General features: G+C 35.6%; 1 protein-coding gene across 1 annotated transcript in view; it reads right to left on the bottom strand.

Moving 5' to 3' along the window:
• The window catches only part of LOC140160996 (gastrin-releasing peptide receptor-like), a 46,286-nt gene extending 30,920 nt beyond the window's left edge, over positions 1 to 15,366 (bottom strand). The window contains exon 1 of the mRNA XM_072184362.1: positions 15,147 to 15,366. Within this exon, the coding sequence (XP_072040463.1) occupies positions 15,147 to 15,149 (3 nt within the window). The 5' untranslated portion in view covers positions 15,150 to 15,366. The remainder of the gene's footprint in view (positions 1 to 15,146) is intronic.
• Positions 15,367 to 16,804: the final 1,438 nt, after the last annotated feature.

The raw sequence follows: 16,804 nt of genomic DNA, 5'->3' as shown, positions 1-16,804 counted from the left end.
ATAATTTAGATGCCAAATGATCACAAAGTCAACATAGGTTGACCTGAGACTTTTCTTGTTTTAACGCACTGAACTGTAAACACCTTAAAATGGCAGTGAGCCCTCGGAGCTGAAAGTTACAACATGGTAGGGCGAAGATTTACTAAAAACTATTACAACAAAAATGTCATATAATGAGAGAAAATATACCATTTTGAAGCATCAAACCCTAAAAAGTACATTTTGGCTATATAACTTTATCAATTTCAGCGATTTTAATGCAGTCTTTTCAGATGCCATGCAAACAAATAGTTACTCGTCGTATTTCCATGTATCGCTCAGGCCTATTAGTGGTATGTAAACTATATGCTGCCCGCAAAAAGTATCCGAACACTTAAAACAAAACTAATAATCTTAAAGACACTCAACCTAAAGTACCAAATAAAGTAATCATTAGATGGATAATTTTGTTCTGTGTATTTGATACTTCATTTGGCACGATGCGACTATTCCCCTTATAGTTATTGAATTGAATGGAAAAAGAGAGCACTTCAAAAGTGACAAATTTGGGCTTTTTTCTTCTTCAGGGTGATTTCTACCGGGTATTCTAACGGGATGATTATAACGTGACAGATCAACACACTCGTCGTCCTCATATTAGCGTGTTCCGAGTAAAAAGTATATGTAAATGTTGTCATTTTTTGATGCTTTCTTCGGCCATGGGAAACTAAAGTTGCATCGTGTCGAATGATGTATCAAAATACGTAGAATAAGTTTCTCCACTACTTTATATTTGATCAATTAGGTTTCGTGTCTTAAGGTATTGCTTTTTCGGATAAATTTATGGGTCTCCTTTATCCAGAGATACCAATGCGCCAATGAAAATAAGTACAAAATAACTTGCAGTGGCGTAGCGTGGGTCATATATAGAGGGGGACACCGACCATGATTGGAGAGCACAGGCACTAGGGTTCAGGTTAAGGTAAGGTTAGGGTGAGGATTAGCATTACGGTTAGTATTAGGGTTAGTTATGTTTAGGGTTAGGGTTATGGTTAGTTTCAGGGTTATGATTCTTAGAGCTTAGGACCTTGTCTGAGGGAAGGGCATAGCACCACCATGATATTACTAACGCCGATGTTTGAATCTACCGCTATGCCACCGGGCCCACGTGTTCCGGCTAAAAGCACAATAAAATTAAATCATCGGATTGATAGCTTGCTTTTATGTCCTCAAAGGAAACATAAACTAACATTTGTTAGTTTTATTGCATTGGCCATAAATAGTGTCTTCGACAAATTTGTCGAATCATTGCTTTCGAAAATGCAGTATATGTCGGACATCTTTCAAAATTTGCCAATCCAGTCATAATCCAGTCATATTCCAACAGCAAAGCCGAGCATAAAATTTATGCTGTCCATAATAGCATACCTCTTTATAAGAGGTGATTCATACAATCCTAGTACGGAAAAGCTGTTATGAAGAAGCAAACACGTTGCATTACCAAGAGCTTATCCATTGGTTGACGTATGAACCGTAGTATGAACCGTAGTATGAACCACGTCTGAACCAAAGCATTCCTTATAAAAAAAAAGAGGCCACGCCTTAATTATCTTAACTTTGTGAGCCCGTAGCCAGATATTGTAGCCTCGACTTCATTATGGTCGCATATTAACAAAAAATCATAAATTATAAGTTCTTTACCAAATTAGGTCAAACTTACATAATGTACTGAGGTATACACCTCGGCGAGTGCACAGGAAATATTTCATTCTCTGTAGTATATAATATTATACGTCAGTAGAGGACATGTGATATAACATTATCATCTTGGAATTGAAGTGGGAAAATGAGAACACCATAATATCTTGCGTTAAATACTTCAATGGGACAATTTGATACGTATTATTTGAAGATAGAGTAGAAATCTACAGGGATATCACGGTTGCTTCTGCGCTAATAAAAAAATGTTTGAAGAAGATACATTGCATTACATTGTGTGCTGTAATTCCTACGGGTTTCTAAAATATAACAAAGGTAAATAGAACGCAGGTGCCATTACTTCCAAACTAACCACTACAATTGAATACTTTAATATTGAATAACCCATTTTGCTAGGTATATTCTTAAACCTAAAAATTGTGAGACTCTAGCAAGCATGTGTATGTGTAGTAAAGGTATTTTAGAAGGGTACGTTGTCTCAGACAAATAACTTTACGGACGTTACGTTGTCATAATTGGATTATTGTATCACAAATTGGCGTGTATCTATCTATATTGTCATCCGTGAGTACAAACTTTATCAGTGCCCAAATTGATTTTCGCCGCACGAAAGTCATGTGGAGCGCAAAATCCATTACTATTTTGAATTGAAGGAAATATTATCTAATAAAAATATTCCTTTTACGATGTTAATATTACTTTGTTCACCGTGATGAAATTATTTTCGGCGGGCCAAATTTCTATCATACGCAACCATTTATTCATTCAACCATTTCGTCGCGCAGAATTTTTTAATTTCATACCAAGCTAAGCAATGTTTCAGTATTGTCCTTCTGTAATTGGATAATTATTTGCTGCTGCGTGATTGTGTATTTCAGCGTTCTAATATTAATGTATTATTTCACTAACAAATAGTAAATTTTAACTACCCTGCTATTGTCAAAGATATTAATTGGAAGACGTGTAAACAGCCGGAAAATACAGATAAATGGAAGAAACATTTTATTATTGTTTCTTATTGTATTGTTCTAAGGATTTCTTTATAACGACCCTAGTGCATGCGTTGGCGGATGCTATACTTAACTGTCCTTAAGGGGGAATAATACCCTGATTTTCATCAGTACCCCTCTTCTTTTTTTTCTTGCAAATTTATGAAGTACATAAATATGTTCATCACCTCATGTCCTGAAAATATATCTACATACAAAGTGTTTTTAAACCATTTTAGTAAGTCATTTTAGCCCTATATATTTTTTGTTTACTGTATCCTAGTAACTCGTAACAGATGCGTGTTTCATAACAAACCATAATTTATTCTATTCAACATGTTCAAGTAGGGTACATGAATAAAATACATTAAATCCTTTGTTATACTCTCTATAGAAAATCTAGTGGTGCATGCAAAATATATAATACTGAATAAATTAAATAAACACTTACACAATGGATGCATAGTCATTAGTCAATTTTACTATAATGTGTTGTTAGGAGAAGAAAAGGCTATTAGGTCACCGTATGTCAGGCTATAGGTCAATTGGTTCAGGTCAAATTTAAGCATCAATTTTGAATACACATGTGAGAGTCTGTGATATCATAATGAGGCATAATTTTGATATTCTGTCTTTAACTGGATATATATCGAGAAGTGCAAGGTGGATATACGAATATACCTTGGGATGTAAATGGTGAGTACAATTTAGAATGCCTAGTTGAGATGAATTTCACAAATAAATATAAAATAGTTACCAAAATCATAAAAGTTAAGCTTACGGAAAACTACCCAATATGGTGGTATAGGTGACAAGAAATACAATTTTTTCAACATTGCTGTAGTATGGTTGTGGTAACCTGTTACCTGTGGCTTAATTAAGTTTCAGTGAAATAATGTCGCAAGTTAAAAATACAAAATATAGCTCAACATTGAAAATAGAAGCATTTTAACCAGTTCCTTTTTTGATAGTTGTGGAGCACCAAGTTCATGAAGTCATAAAAGAAATCAGGAACCACTTATTCCCATTTTACATATCAACTTTGTTTCCCTAATGTGTTAGCAACACATATCCAAAATTTTAACGAAATCCGTTGATAGTAAGCTTTCCAAAATGATGTGAATTTAAATCATCAGTGATGTACCACCTTTTGGCTTCTACTTTTAAAAGCATGTAAGCTACGTTGATACCGATGCCACCAATAAAACGAGAAGATTTGCCCTTCATTTTGCATACCACTTTGTCCAATTTTTTTTTTGTAATTTCTTCACAAAATAAAAAAAAAATGAAAAAAAAATCAATGGGTGTAGTACCCCCTTAACTTAAGGTCCTCGAGCCGATCAACAGCCTCACAGCCACATTTTGCATCATAAAAATTGAGATTTTGGTATCCAAAAAGAACCTCACGTTTTTCTCATTATCCCAGTTCAAATTAATGACCACAATATTTTTCATTTAAATGATGTGAACAACAACGTGGTGATTTGTGGTAACCACATCGGAAGTGTATGTGGCATTGTTATTCACGTTGGTGATTTGTGGTAACCACATCGGAAGTGTATGTAGCATTTTTATTCACGTTTTTGCAACACAACTCAAAATTTGGAAATCAATCTAAGATAGAAAACAGAACATAAAAACTTTAAAAAAACACGCCTCTTTAAGCGCCCTATAAGGAATACAGCGACCCATGTCATTTGCTCCTGCGACCAATCTCAATAATGGAAATTGAGTCATGTAAAACCTGACCTTTTCTTGCGATTGTGGGGTACGTGTAATAATTTTGACAATAAAGCTTTCTCTTGCTATAAGTTCCAGTAGCCTAGATTGGAAAGCAGGGTTGTGTGTTTGATGAAGATAATGAAGGACGCGGTAAGTAAAGTTCAGTTTTGTGAGAGTCAATTGTGTCACCAGGACATAGTACGTAAAGAAAGGGACATTTTATTTGCAATGATATATATATATTTCATACAGTAAATAGTTGAAGTTACACAAAGTGTGCCTTGCATCAATATGAAACGCTATTCTAATCTTGTTGGTGAACATTGACCATATCAAAACCAATATTACACGTTTGGCCCTTAATTAAGTTAGACATAGCGCTTCATAACCCATTTTAATTACAGGATGACATATTCGTAAACGTCTAAATTGGCTATCTTGTACATTTTTCTCAGTACTTTGCTTTGCAGGTTTGTGATGAATTCTTTAATATAACATCACAGTACTTCTCGAGATTTCTCAGTGTTGGAATGTATTATTTTAACCGGGTACTTATCGTTTATTTAGTATCTGCAAGTTCTGGGTGTCATATTTAGAGCAGATGTTTAGCATTCCCGTATATCTTAAGACGCAGTTTCAAATGATGTTGGAAAACATTTTTGCAGATAATCAGCTCATCTGCTTAGCAGAAATGTAGTAGAAATTCCAATTGCATGATTACGATTAAGATTTTTTACTCTACTAGAACACTGGAAAGCACAGGAATTACGTGAATAATTTTCTACTTTTCATCAATGTTCATTTAATGCTTCGGGGTATCTTACACGCCTTTGCCAATCACCTTGTAAGCACTGATATAGAATATAATACCCCGAAAACAAGATTGTTCAATTTATAGCATCAATTCCATTATGCCAAATTTAAAGTTACTCGATTAATTTTAATGGATAAACTTGATCTTACACAGCTAAAGATCCAGCAAAACAGCGCATAAATCAGCAATGATTCGCTTTTCGCCTTGCTCATTTTGGAGTATGAACATGGACTGAAAACTCGGGTTTCTTGTTACAAGCCTTGGGAACAATCCCTAAAGAAATATAGTGATTGGTAACTTCTTTATGTTCTTTTACTACCTCGGAATTAGCCGGAGGAAACATGAAACACCATATATCACAGTTTATGTTATGAGACCAGAATATTGTATCCAGAAAAAGACTGCAGGACGTTCCAATATCTGTGAGGACACTAAATAACCTTTGAGTTACAATAGAAGAGTCAAAAAGTTTTGGTATTGTCCGCTCAAACTGCTATAGGCATTCATCTATAATCTGTTTAAACACAGAAAGCCTGTCGACTACCAACTATTCTCTTGATTAGTGCTCAATGAAACCAAATAATTAACGGGTAAAACAGCTATTTTATCATTCTATATGAGGAGCTTATTAGCTACTTTCTTATACCGGAAACATAACACTTTTGATATATTATCAGTATGTTGAAGTGTTAATAAAATCATTAGTTTCATCCGCCTTTTACTACTATTATTCTATCAATCTAATAAGCTAAATCGTTTTGTATACTATTTCAATAGCAAATTAATGTATCTCGCATGGGCATACGTACGTGAATTGCGTTTCACCACTTATCAGACGTATGAAATCACAAACCAATCAAATAATGATTAACGGCCAACACATCGAGTTAACAATGTACAACGTGGGTACATCTTTTACCTATAAAATGTTGTATACATACATTGCCACGAACTGCTCTAATTGTGAGGGATTCCCATAGGTCGCTATACTATTCCCAAAAGTTACGCACGGAAATTTAAGCTTGTAGTGACTGCTTTCGAGTTTTGCGTACAGCCAATACCACAAATATGGTTGATTTGATTAATAATTTCACTCTATCAAATCATGTAATAGTAGATACTATTTCAGTGCTCAAATGACGTTTGTTAACTGCATGAAATAAAGTGGAACTGAAGTTACAGAACGTCGACTGCTCAGTGCCAGAAGTGGATAGGTGCAATGGTTGCCATGTGTAGCTGCCATGTGTAGATGAGTACAATATACTATGTGTAAATTGTCAATGTTCACAGGGCAGCTATTGTACTTACCCACTTCTGGCACTGAGCAGTCGAACTGCTCTGCACATTTCTAGACCTGCGGTTAGCCCATTTCAACTCCGATAAATCGATTTTCTTCTGTAACTGTATCTACAAAATTGTTAACACGTTTAATAATATTAAAAATTTCTTTTTACGGTCTAACACATTGCCATTGCCCATGGATAAAAGAATGACAATAATTCCTAATGTGAAAATGCCAAGGTCTTCATCTAAATTGGGTTTATTATGCATCGCATTTTCTCAAATTCAGCCGTTTTTATACACCATACCATGAGTTTCAATGCAATGTAATTTTTGCCATACATTAAAAATTATATAAACTATACAAAAAAACTCAGTAGTTTTATAATTTTGTATACTGGGTAATATCAAGTAACATTCAAAATAAGATAAATTCATTCACCACATCATGCTACAGGATCAGGGGCGGATTTAGGGGGGCACAGTCGGCGCGCGCCCCCACTATTTTTGGACTAGCAAAGGGCGCCGGCCTAACTTATAAATACAAAAAATGAAAGAAATTCAAACAAATGAACAAATTCGTCGTCGACCAAAAGGCGCCCCCTCTATCAAAAATTCCTGGATTCGCCCCTGAGGATAATGCTCAACTATGACTGACACCCAGCCGTTCATCAACCTAATAAGGCAGTGACCACTTCGCTTCCCTGGACACATTATGAGGATGCAAATGGAGGAGTCTGTTCTATCACATGGCAAAAGGAGGCCAGGGCGACAGAGGACAAACTATCTGACTTAAACTGTTGGGGGATACCAACAACGACTTACAACAGATGCTATTGCCTCACTATCTATGGATCATGGTGCCTGCAGAAACTTTGGAGTTGCCTGTTCCACAGTCGAATAGAATGAAAGAAGCATCTTCAAAAGCTATGTCCCTTGAAATATGGTCGTAACCTTCTCGTTAAAATTAATTGAATGCAATAAAATAATTGATTCTAAAAGTATGACAATGCACTTGTGTAACAATGAAACAGCTTCTAATAGTATTAATTATTACACCTAATATATAATGTCATTTTATTGGTCAATCATTATACGACACAACTAACTTCATTATGCCAACCTCTTCCCATAGCCAAAGTTCCGAAACAAATACTACCTGGTTTATATTGGGGAAATAGGGTAACCGAACCCCATCTTTTCAAATTGGACCGAATTTAATTTCCCGACCATTTTGATTCGGTTTTTACATAAGTATATAACTTGTAATGTTCACTCAAACAAGTGTAACTGTGGACCTCTGTTCTGTTTATGTGTTTACAGCATTAGATAAAAAAATGCATATCAGAACTACGTAAATAAAAAGGGAGATTAGCGATTTGCCGTATAGAATCAATCATCCGACAGTTTCACTTTGATGCGGGTATTAATGAACTGACAGCATAATGCCTGGAATAATCCTCAAACCTGTTTGATCATTAATGATTTTAGTTGCTTGATAATCTGTACATAGCAAATTAGGTCATCCTAAAATTTCAATTATAACATACAAGATGTTTGTAATACAGACTTTCATGGTGTGATCAATTTACCAAGCATATTCCTCCCGGCATAGATTGTGATTTGTGTACGCAATATCGTTAAATTATAAGTAACTGGTCAGCGGATTAAGGGCTCGGTCACCCGTCACGCAGTATTTTTGTGGGATCTGAGAGCACATCTGACAGACCAAATTGCATTCTGAATACGAGAAATGTCCTTCTTACACGAATATAAAATAATTTAGATTTTTTTTAATATATAATGCAAACTTTATGGCAATTATTACAAATATATATTTTTGACATTTAACATTCCTCGAAGTAAAATTTATCAATCTAATGATATGTACTTAGAGTGTACTAGTATGTTACTGGGATGAAAAGCCGACCATCATGAACATTTGGCCTTTCGTATTAAAGACCTAATCTTTTATGAAAATTTGACCAAATTTAATTCAATCATTAATTTTCCGACCATTTTGATTTTGTTTTATAAGTATAACTTGTAATGTTCACTCAAACGAGTGTAACTGTTAAATAAAAAGGGAGATTAGCGATTTGCCGTATAGAATCAATCATCCGACAGTTTCACTTTGATGTGGGTATTAATGAACTGACAGCATAATGCCTGGAATAATCCTCAAACCTGTTTGATCGTTAATGATTTTAGTTGAATGATAATCTGTACTTAGTAAATTAGGTCATCAATTATAACATACAAGATGTTTGTAATACAGGCTTTCATGGTGGGATCAATTTACCAAGCATATTCCTCCCGAAATAGATTGTGATTTGTGTACGCCTTATCGCTAAATAAGAACTAATTGGTCAGGGGATTAAGGGCTCGGTCACCCGTTACACAGTATTTTTTGTGGGACCTGAGAGCACATCAGACACACCAAATTGCATGCTGAATACGAGAAATGTCCTTCTAATATCAAATAATTTAGTTTTTTTAATCTATAATACAAACTATATAGCAAATTATTTAAAAATTATATTTTTGACATTTAACAGTCCTCGAAGTAAATTTTACCAACCTAATGATATGAAACTTAAAGTGTATGCAGATGGGATGAAAAGCCGACCAACATATGAACATTTTGACATTTCGTATTGAAGATATACTTGAAGACCTAATCTTTTATAAAACGTCATATATCTTAAAAGCCATTGACATGCAGGTGAGAATTATCCAGTTCTCATCTCAACAATGCAGAAATGACTACATATTCCTTTGTTTTTTAAGAACAGATCAGTACCTACACTTTTGTATTCTACTTCAAAGCTCCATAAATGAAAAGGGTGTGCACCCAATGTGAAGTCCCCTGACAGACAAACTGGATTTTTTGTAAAATAATCAATCACAGTCATCTCTGTTTTATTAGTAAGTAGTATGATCTTCTGGACGTTTCAGTGATTTGATGTGGTCAATGTACAGTTTAAATTCATTAGCACGATAACTCCTATTTTCTCGTCGGGATATCGCTGCAAATTTCGCTATATCGTGAATAATTGAAATGTTACTGATTGAAGCCTTTAAACCACAGTTATATTAAGACTTCTGCATAACACCCTTTTGTCACCTTTAAATTACCAACCAAAAGTACTTTGCGCAACATTAGACATCAGTTAATCTCTCGTCTTACTTGGCACCTATACGATGCTTAACCCATTAATCGTGCGTAAAGAATCACATCGGGGGAAAGGGGGAAAAGTCATCCTTTTTCCGACGGAAATCCTGAATAATTAAAATTATTCATGCGATCTTTCTAAGCTGTACCAGTCTTGACATTTTGATTATTTAACTAAAAGCTGAACGTATAAATTAACAAAATACAGAAGCAGAAATCCTTAAAACATGGAAAACAAATTCTTAATGTTTGACCCTTGGTAAAAAAAGTACAATCTATTGCATGTATGTTGTACAAAATGAATGAAAAAAAGGAAACATTTATAGCAAACAGAAATTCCTTGTTTTAGTTCAGTCGCTTAATAAACTAAATACATACAAAGTACTTCATGTTCAAAGTTTAATTAAATTACTCGCTTTGTTTAACAAATAAGCTCAATGCTTTAATGAAGTTTTCAGAAGCTATTCACATGCCCAAATATCTGAGTGGTCTTAGTTATTTTCAGTTTTGAACGTTTACTCTTTGGATCCACTGCAATGCATGCAGGGATAGCACTTATTGGTGAGAGGATCCTTGTCCCATCTGTTCACAAATATATCATACCTATCTCAATATGCAAGAGGTGGCAGGATAATATAAAATTACCATAATATTTGTAAATTTAGAGTGTTTGGTGTCAAATTGGAGCTAATAAGATTCTGCACACGCCCTTTTCAAATTGTCATAACAAGATCAGGTTTTGGTTTAGGATGGGTTACATAATTGCGGACTTTCTTTATTTGACGTGTTTAGTATGAAACAAATCATTCTACCATTGTTAATGTAAATCGAATATTTTTGTTGCTCGCTCATCGGTCAAATAGATCTGAAACATGAAAGTCCCCTTTTTATCTTTCAACAATAAGACAAATATCCGCAACCCGGCTTTCACGCATAGGGTAACAGTAACGCTTAACTAGGCTCCTCCCTGTCATGAATTCCTGTCACCAAATAAATTTGAATTTGATTGACTTAAAATAGTACAAGTAGGGGCATCACATTAAAACATTAACAAGCTGGTGAAGTTCTAACTGAGTTAGAAATACAGTTAAAGAATAAGTTACTACACACTACACATAAGTACATGTATTGCAACATTTCAAAAATAACGTTTTTTGCTCAAAATAAGTAAACACTCAATCGGCTTCTATCAATTCTACATTACGTAACATATGTTAAGATTCTATCCATAAAACAGTTAATACTAGCCTAGTCACAAATGGTGTTCAATTTGGTGGTAAAATACTTAGGCTACGAGAGCTTAAAATGGCGAAAGTCCAAGAAATGGAGAGAGGGTGAGACTTTTCTTTCATAGAATATTCATAAGGCTTCAGTATAGGGGTTGGAAGGGTTTATTTAGCTTAAATAAGGTGTCCAAAATGATGACGTAGAGTGTTGAACAGAAGAAGTGATCAGAAGAAACCGACATGGAAAGAAGACAGAAATATTTCAAAGATTGCGACCTGAAAAAGACTGAAAATCTTCAACTGCAATACTAAGGTCATGCGACTACCGCAAAAATGAACGCCTTTAATCACGTCAAGGACACTACGGCCATCCTCGTGACGTAATAAAAGTGCGGTACTCACGTGAGTACGTGACCTATCATTGCAGTCGAATATTTTCAGTCTCGCAATCTTTCAATATTGCTGTCTTCTTTCCATGTTGCTTTCTTCTTATCACCACTTCTGTAGTGCAACTTTCTCCTGTCACCATTTCCAGGAAACTTAACCCAGGCTAATTATACTCTTTGGCTCCAATACTGAAGCCTTCCTGGTATTCTCTGTACCAAAAGCATCACCCTCCATGCATTATACGATTTCTTGTATATACTTCCGCCATTTTGTAACTTGAGTATGTATACCACCAAATAGAACACCATTTCGTTGTGTTACTAGGGCACATCTTGCCATAATTACGTAATGTAGAATCGGAAAGATTCGATGTGTAGTGTGTGTATTAATACTTCATCATTGTCGACTTATAGAAGTTCTTCTTCATGATGCATTTGTTTGAAGTACGTTGAATAGACCTATGTCTTTGAGCTCTGTAAAATTCCTATTCAATACATCTTACGCGTGGGGTGTGGGTAGATAATAAGTTACTTTACTTTACTATCGGCGAGCGATTAATATGACCAATCAAGTGGATATTTTTGCCCAAAGAATCGCTGTCGGGCAGATTTCAATAGCGTGTAAGCCCGAGTCTGAAGTACATTGACAGCGTCAAGCTTTCAGAAATGTTGCAATATTTGAACAGTAAATATCTATTTACCGGTAACGAATCGTATAATACCCGATCGTGTACTTGCCGAACATCAATCTATCCGATTTCAGAAAGTAAATATACTTTATCAATTCATCATGGTTGAATTTTGTCGAGTAAAACTTCCCCTTTCTCCACCATATTTTGTCTTTATTAATCTTACTAAGAATAACGGTGCTAACTTGACGGTATAAAACAAAATCAGGACAGATCGACTGTTTGTCAATGTTTTATTGAAAATCAAATTAAACTTTTCACAGATTGAAAATGCTGTTGCAATATGTTGTGCATTGAACTGAGTGGAGTTCTACGAATCATAATTCACAACGATAGTTGTTGTGTATGTAGTGTAGATATGGTTGATGGGTGGATGTTGAAATATGGAAATCACATTATTTACTTAAAGATTGAGCCAAACCAACGACTAAGAATAAAGTACGGAATATCATTTTCTAAAATAATAATGTTCCTATAACATTGCTAATGCTTAACATGTGGAAATCGAATCGAATCTGCCTTCAAGCAACCATCAATGCCAAAACCCATTATTCATATTCGCCTAATTCACATATTATATTGCGCACATAAAGTATCCGAACACTCAAATCAAATACATTCTGAAGTGTATGTAGCTGGGAGGAAAAGCCGTCCATCGTTTGAAAAGTTTGACCTTTAGTATTAAAGATACACATTTTTCCCCAAAAGACCTAAATTTTTAAAAGAAATGTATATCTTCAGTACGAAAGGTCAAAATTTTCAAACGATGGGTGGCTTTTCCTCCAAGCTACATACACTTTCTGTACATACAATTAGATTTATAAAGTTTACTTCGAGGACTGTTAAATATGAAAAGTATTACAAAAATATAAATTTTTAATAATTTGCCATAAAATTTGTATTTTCTCGCGAATTTCAAAGAATCAAAATTATTTGATATCAGAAGGACACTCCTCATATTCAAAATGCAATTTGGTGTGTCTGATGTGCTCTCAGGTCCCACAAAAAATACTGTGCAAACGTTGCTATCCGAATCCTTAATTGGGTGCAACATTATAATTTTTTCTTGTTTCCTTTTGATGAGAGTTGATGTTGATGTATAACATATCAGAAACTAAAGTTGGGCTTCCCTTTCCTTTTTTTTCAATTAGAGAAAGTAGTACACAAATTTTGAGTCGTGACCTTGAATAGAAGAGAGCAGTCCATTTTTTCCAATCTGTTCATCTGTTTGTCTTTATTTAATGCGGCTTGTGTTCGAGAAACGTTTATTGGAAACACTAACAATCTAATTGACCCGAATGTCCAATTGGAACGCCATGATTAATTTAAATTAAGACTAGGTTAGAACCCGTCGATGCGAATCAATCTCGGGTGACTCTATTCATGAATAAGCTCTAAAACAAGGGTAAAAAAAGCGCAGTGATTTATGGTGCGCTACGCACAGGCACAACGACTAGACGTTGATCCACAAGCTTCAGCATACTTTACAGGTTGTCGCTGGCCACTACGGCCCACATCATTCCATAAACTATTTTTAAATAGTTTATGTTGTTAACGCAACAATTCAGGGACTTTGCTGCTACAAGAGCGCACACTCTAGACATTCCACAAATAACCTTCACAACCAGGATCAGCTCTCCGAGTTTCGTACGGGTTACAACGAGACAATTAACAGTAAGTTCCTTGCCCAAGGGAATTTCAAGCTAACTCAATTTTCCACGAGAGCGTATACTAGGAACCGCCAGGGTTCGAACACGCAACCTCTCTCTCACCATAGTCAAACGCCATTTCGATCGAGCTAACTTGACTGCTTCAAGTGGTCCAAAATGAGGGCAATCTCCCCCGTCTCTGTCAATACTTCGTTAGACAATACAAAGAGACACTTGGGGGTATAGATGCTGTGTTGATGCTCTAATGATTTCACACTAGCTAAAATAATTCATCAGCTAGTTGTTTTAAAGCTTCTTCAGAATAGAGAAACTTTAGTCTATACACAATATCCGTGATCAAATTTAAACGGTTGTAAAACCTTACACCGTCAAATTGGGAGAGTAGGTAAGATGTGCCCACCATGTTCACTTGCTTTATGTAATATAGTTAGAAACTATAAACTATTGATAGTTTACAAATATCAATATTTTTAGTTTTTGGATTATTAAAGTTCCGAGGCTTTAAAGCTACAGAAACAAGACCTTAATCATGATCATGGAAATATTAACCTAGATATTATTTACATATGTGAACATAGTGCTTTGAATATACCGGTATTGAATTATAGCAGACTTAACAGAAAATTCAATCTATCATAACATTGTATATGATATAAAACATAGTGAACAAACAGGCATTGCTGTGTGATACGCAGTGGGAGGAAATTTGGTTTACATTAGCAACGAGACGTTTTATACATATATTGCTTGTAATGCAAGTCCCATTTTAACATCAAGAAAATCGATAAAATTCAGTGGCGTAGCGTGGGTCATCATATTGGGGGGCACCGACCATAATGGGAGGACCGGGTCTGATTGGAGGGGCACAAGCCATTTTGTTGGTAATTTTCCTATGGGATTTTCTAAATTTTGAGATCGATTGGGGGCCACGTGCACACCCCCGTTCCCCCCTCCCCATGACGCTACGCCACTGATAAAATTGATGACCAAACATCAGATTTATTTATTCGCCGTAGTAGTGACGTAATAAAAGGATTATCTACCATAGCAATAGATGAATACGACTTTTTAATATATCGCCCTGCACTACAAGCAGGTTTAGTTCTTTTCAATAATATTGAAGAGAAATATTATTTTGTATCCAGTCCTATTGATCAATCAAATTGATCGTGTATGGGCCGCATTTGACATCAATGGTTTAATGCATAGGTACCGCATGAACGTTGTAGTGCAGTGCGATATATTCAACAATAATTGTATTCATCTGTTGCTATGGTAGTTAATCCTTACGTCACTTATACGGCGAATAGAATGCACACAAGTAGACAAGAAGAAGAAGAAAAAGAAGAAGATATGAAAAAGAGGAAGCAAAATAGTAAAAGAATATTCAGTATTATAACATAATTTTTCACTCACGTGTCATCCTCTGAAAATATTATCAATATTTAATATTAAAAGTATACTTAAAAATGTGAAAGTAGTGAAATCAAACTTACCATTAAGAATTCAATCAATAATTTCAACTGTTAATTTAAAACACTGTCAACGTCTACATCTGTCACCTATACAATCTATCCAACTGTCACTCCACAAGACCAAAACACTTGTTACGTTGATGTTAGGTTATTAAAGTCCCGTCTAAGACTGCAAAGTGACTTAGTTGTACCGCGATTTTTAAGTGTCACAACGATTCACACTGATTGACCGGTAAAGCGCAATCGCAACGAGTCTCCGCCTCTTTCATACTGGGTAACGTACTTTGCGACTGCCATGAAGTATAGGGCGTAAAGTAAGTCCAATTGATTATTTCTTTGACAGTGCCACCTGGTGTCGGTGAAAAAGTTGAATATATCGATAGCACATGAAAGATGCTGTTCCACATTTGATTAATTATTACACGATGGATACCAAAAACGAACGAACACGTGAGTAGCTTTAGCGTGAAAGCTAGTGCATATAAAGCAATAGCAGAAATAGCACCTTTTGGGCTCGCAGGTACGTGATAGCGTTATGACCTTAAGAGTGGGTATATCAAAAGTAGACGTGTCGGAAAAAAGCACTTTGTACCATGTTGACTTAAAAACAATTGACAAATTTTATGTCACAGTGTTCCAGTAGCATACGCACTACTGTGTTGTAATTTTAGTACTCTATATCCCTCTTCCTTTATACATGGGGTACATATAGGTATGCGTAGGGGTGTATGCTCCTGTGCGAGAATTCTTGTGGGGTACTGTAGTTGCAGCAATAGCTTGAGGGGTACACTTTCTTTGTGGTGTATAAAACATGGTTCTCACAAAGAAAATAGCTTGTAGGGCCCACAAGGTATGAAACTCGCAGAAATGCTATTTGTAGAGGTACCTCATAATTCATGATTTTCTTATTCCCAACCCCAAATATCAGTAATAACTGTCAGGAAAGGTTTCTGTCCATTTCAAAGGTAAAGTGAAAGAAACCACCATGTTGACTTAAACAATTGACAAATTTTATGTCACATTGTTCCATTAGCATACGCACCACTGTGTTGTAATTTTAGTCTCCTTTATCCCGCCTCCTTTATACATGGGGTGTATATAGGGGTGCGTAGGGGTGTGTATGTGTGTGTGTTCCTGTGCGACAATTCATGTGGGGTACTGTGTAAGTTGCAGCAATAGTTTGTGGGGTACAATTTCTTTGTGGTGTATAAAACATGATTCTCACAAAGACATAACTTATAGGGCTCACAAGGTATGAAACTCGCAGAAATGCTATTTGTAGAGGTGCCTCATAATTTGATTTTCGTATTCCCAACCCCAAATATCAGTAATAACTGTCAGGAAGGGTTTCTGTCCATTTCAAAGGTAAAGTGAAAGAAACCACCATGTTGACTTAAACAATTGACCAATTTTATGTCACATTGTTCCATTAGCATACGCACCACTGTGTTGTAATTTTAGTGCTCTCTATTCCTCCTCCTTTGTACATGGGGTGTATATAGGGGTGCGTAGGGGTGTGGGGGTGTGTGTGTGCTCCTGTGCGAGAATTCCTGTGGGGTACTGTGTACGTTGCAGCATTAGTTTGCGGGGTACAATTCCTTTGTGGTGTATAAAACATGGTACTCACAAAGAAAATAGCTTATAGGGCCCCACAAGGTATGAAACTCGCAGAAATGCTA

The sequence above is a fragment of the Amphiura filiformis genome, chromosome 9, assembly GCF_039555335.1.
Source record: "Amphiura filiformis chromosome 9, Afil_fr2py, whole genome shotgun sequence".
NCBI lineage: Eukaryota > Metazoa > Echinodermata > Ophiuroidea > Amphilepidida > Amphiuridae > Amphiura > Amphiura filiformis.
This window is presented reverse-complemented; position numbering and strand designations above follow the sequence as displayed.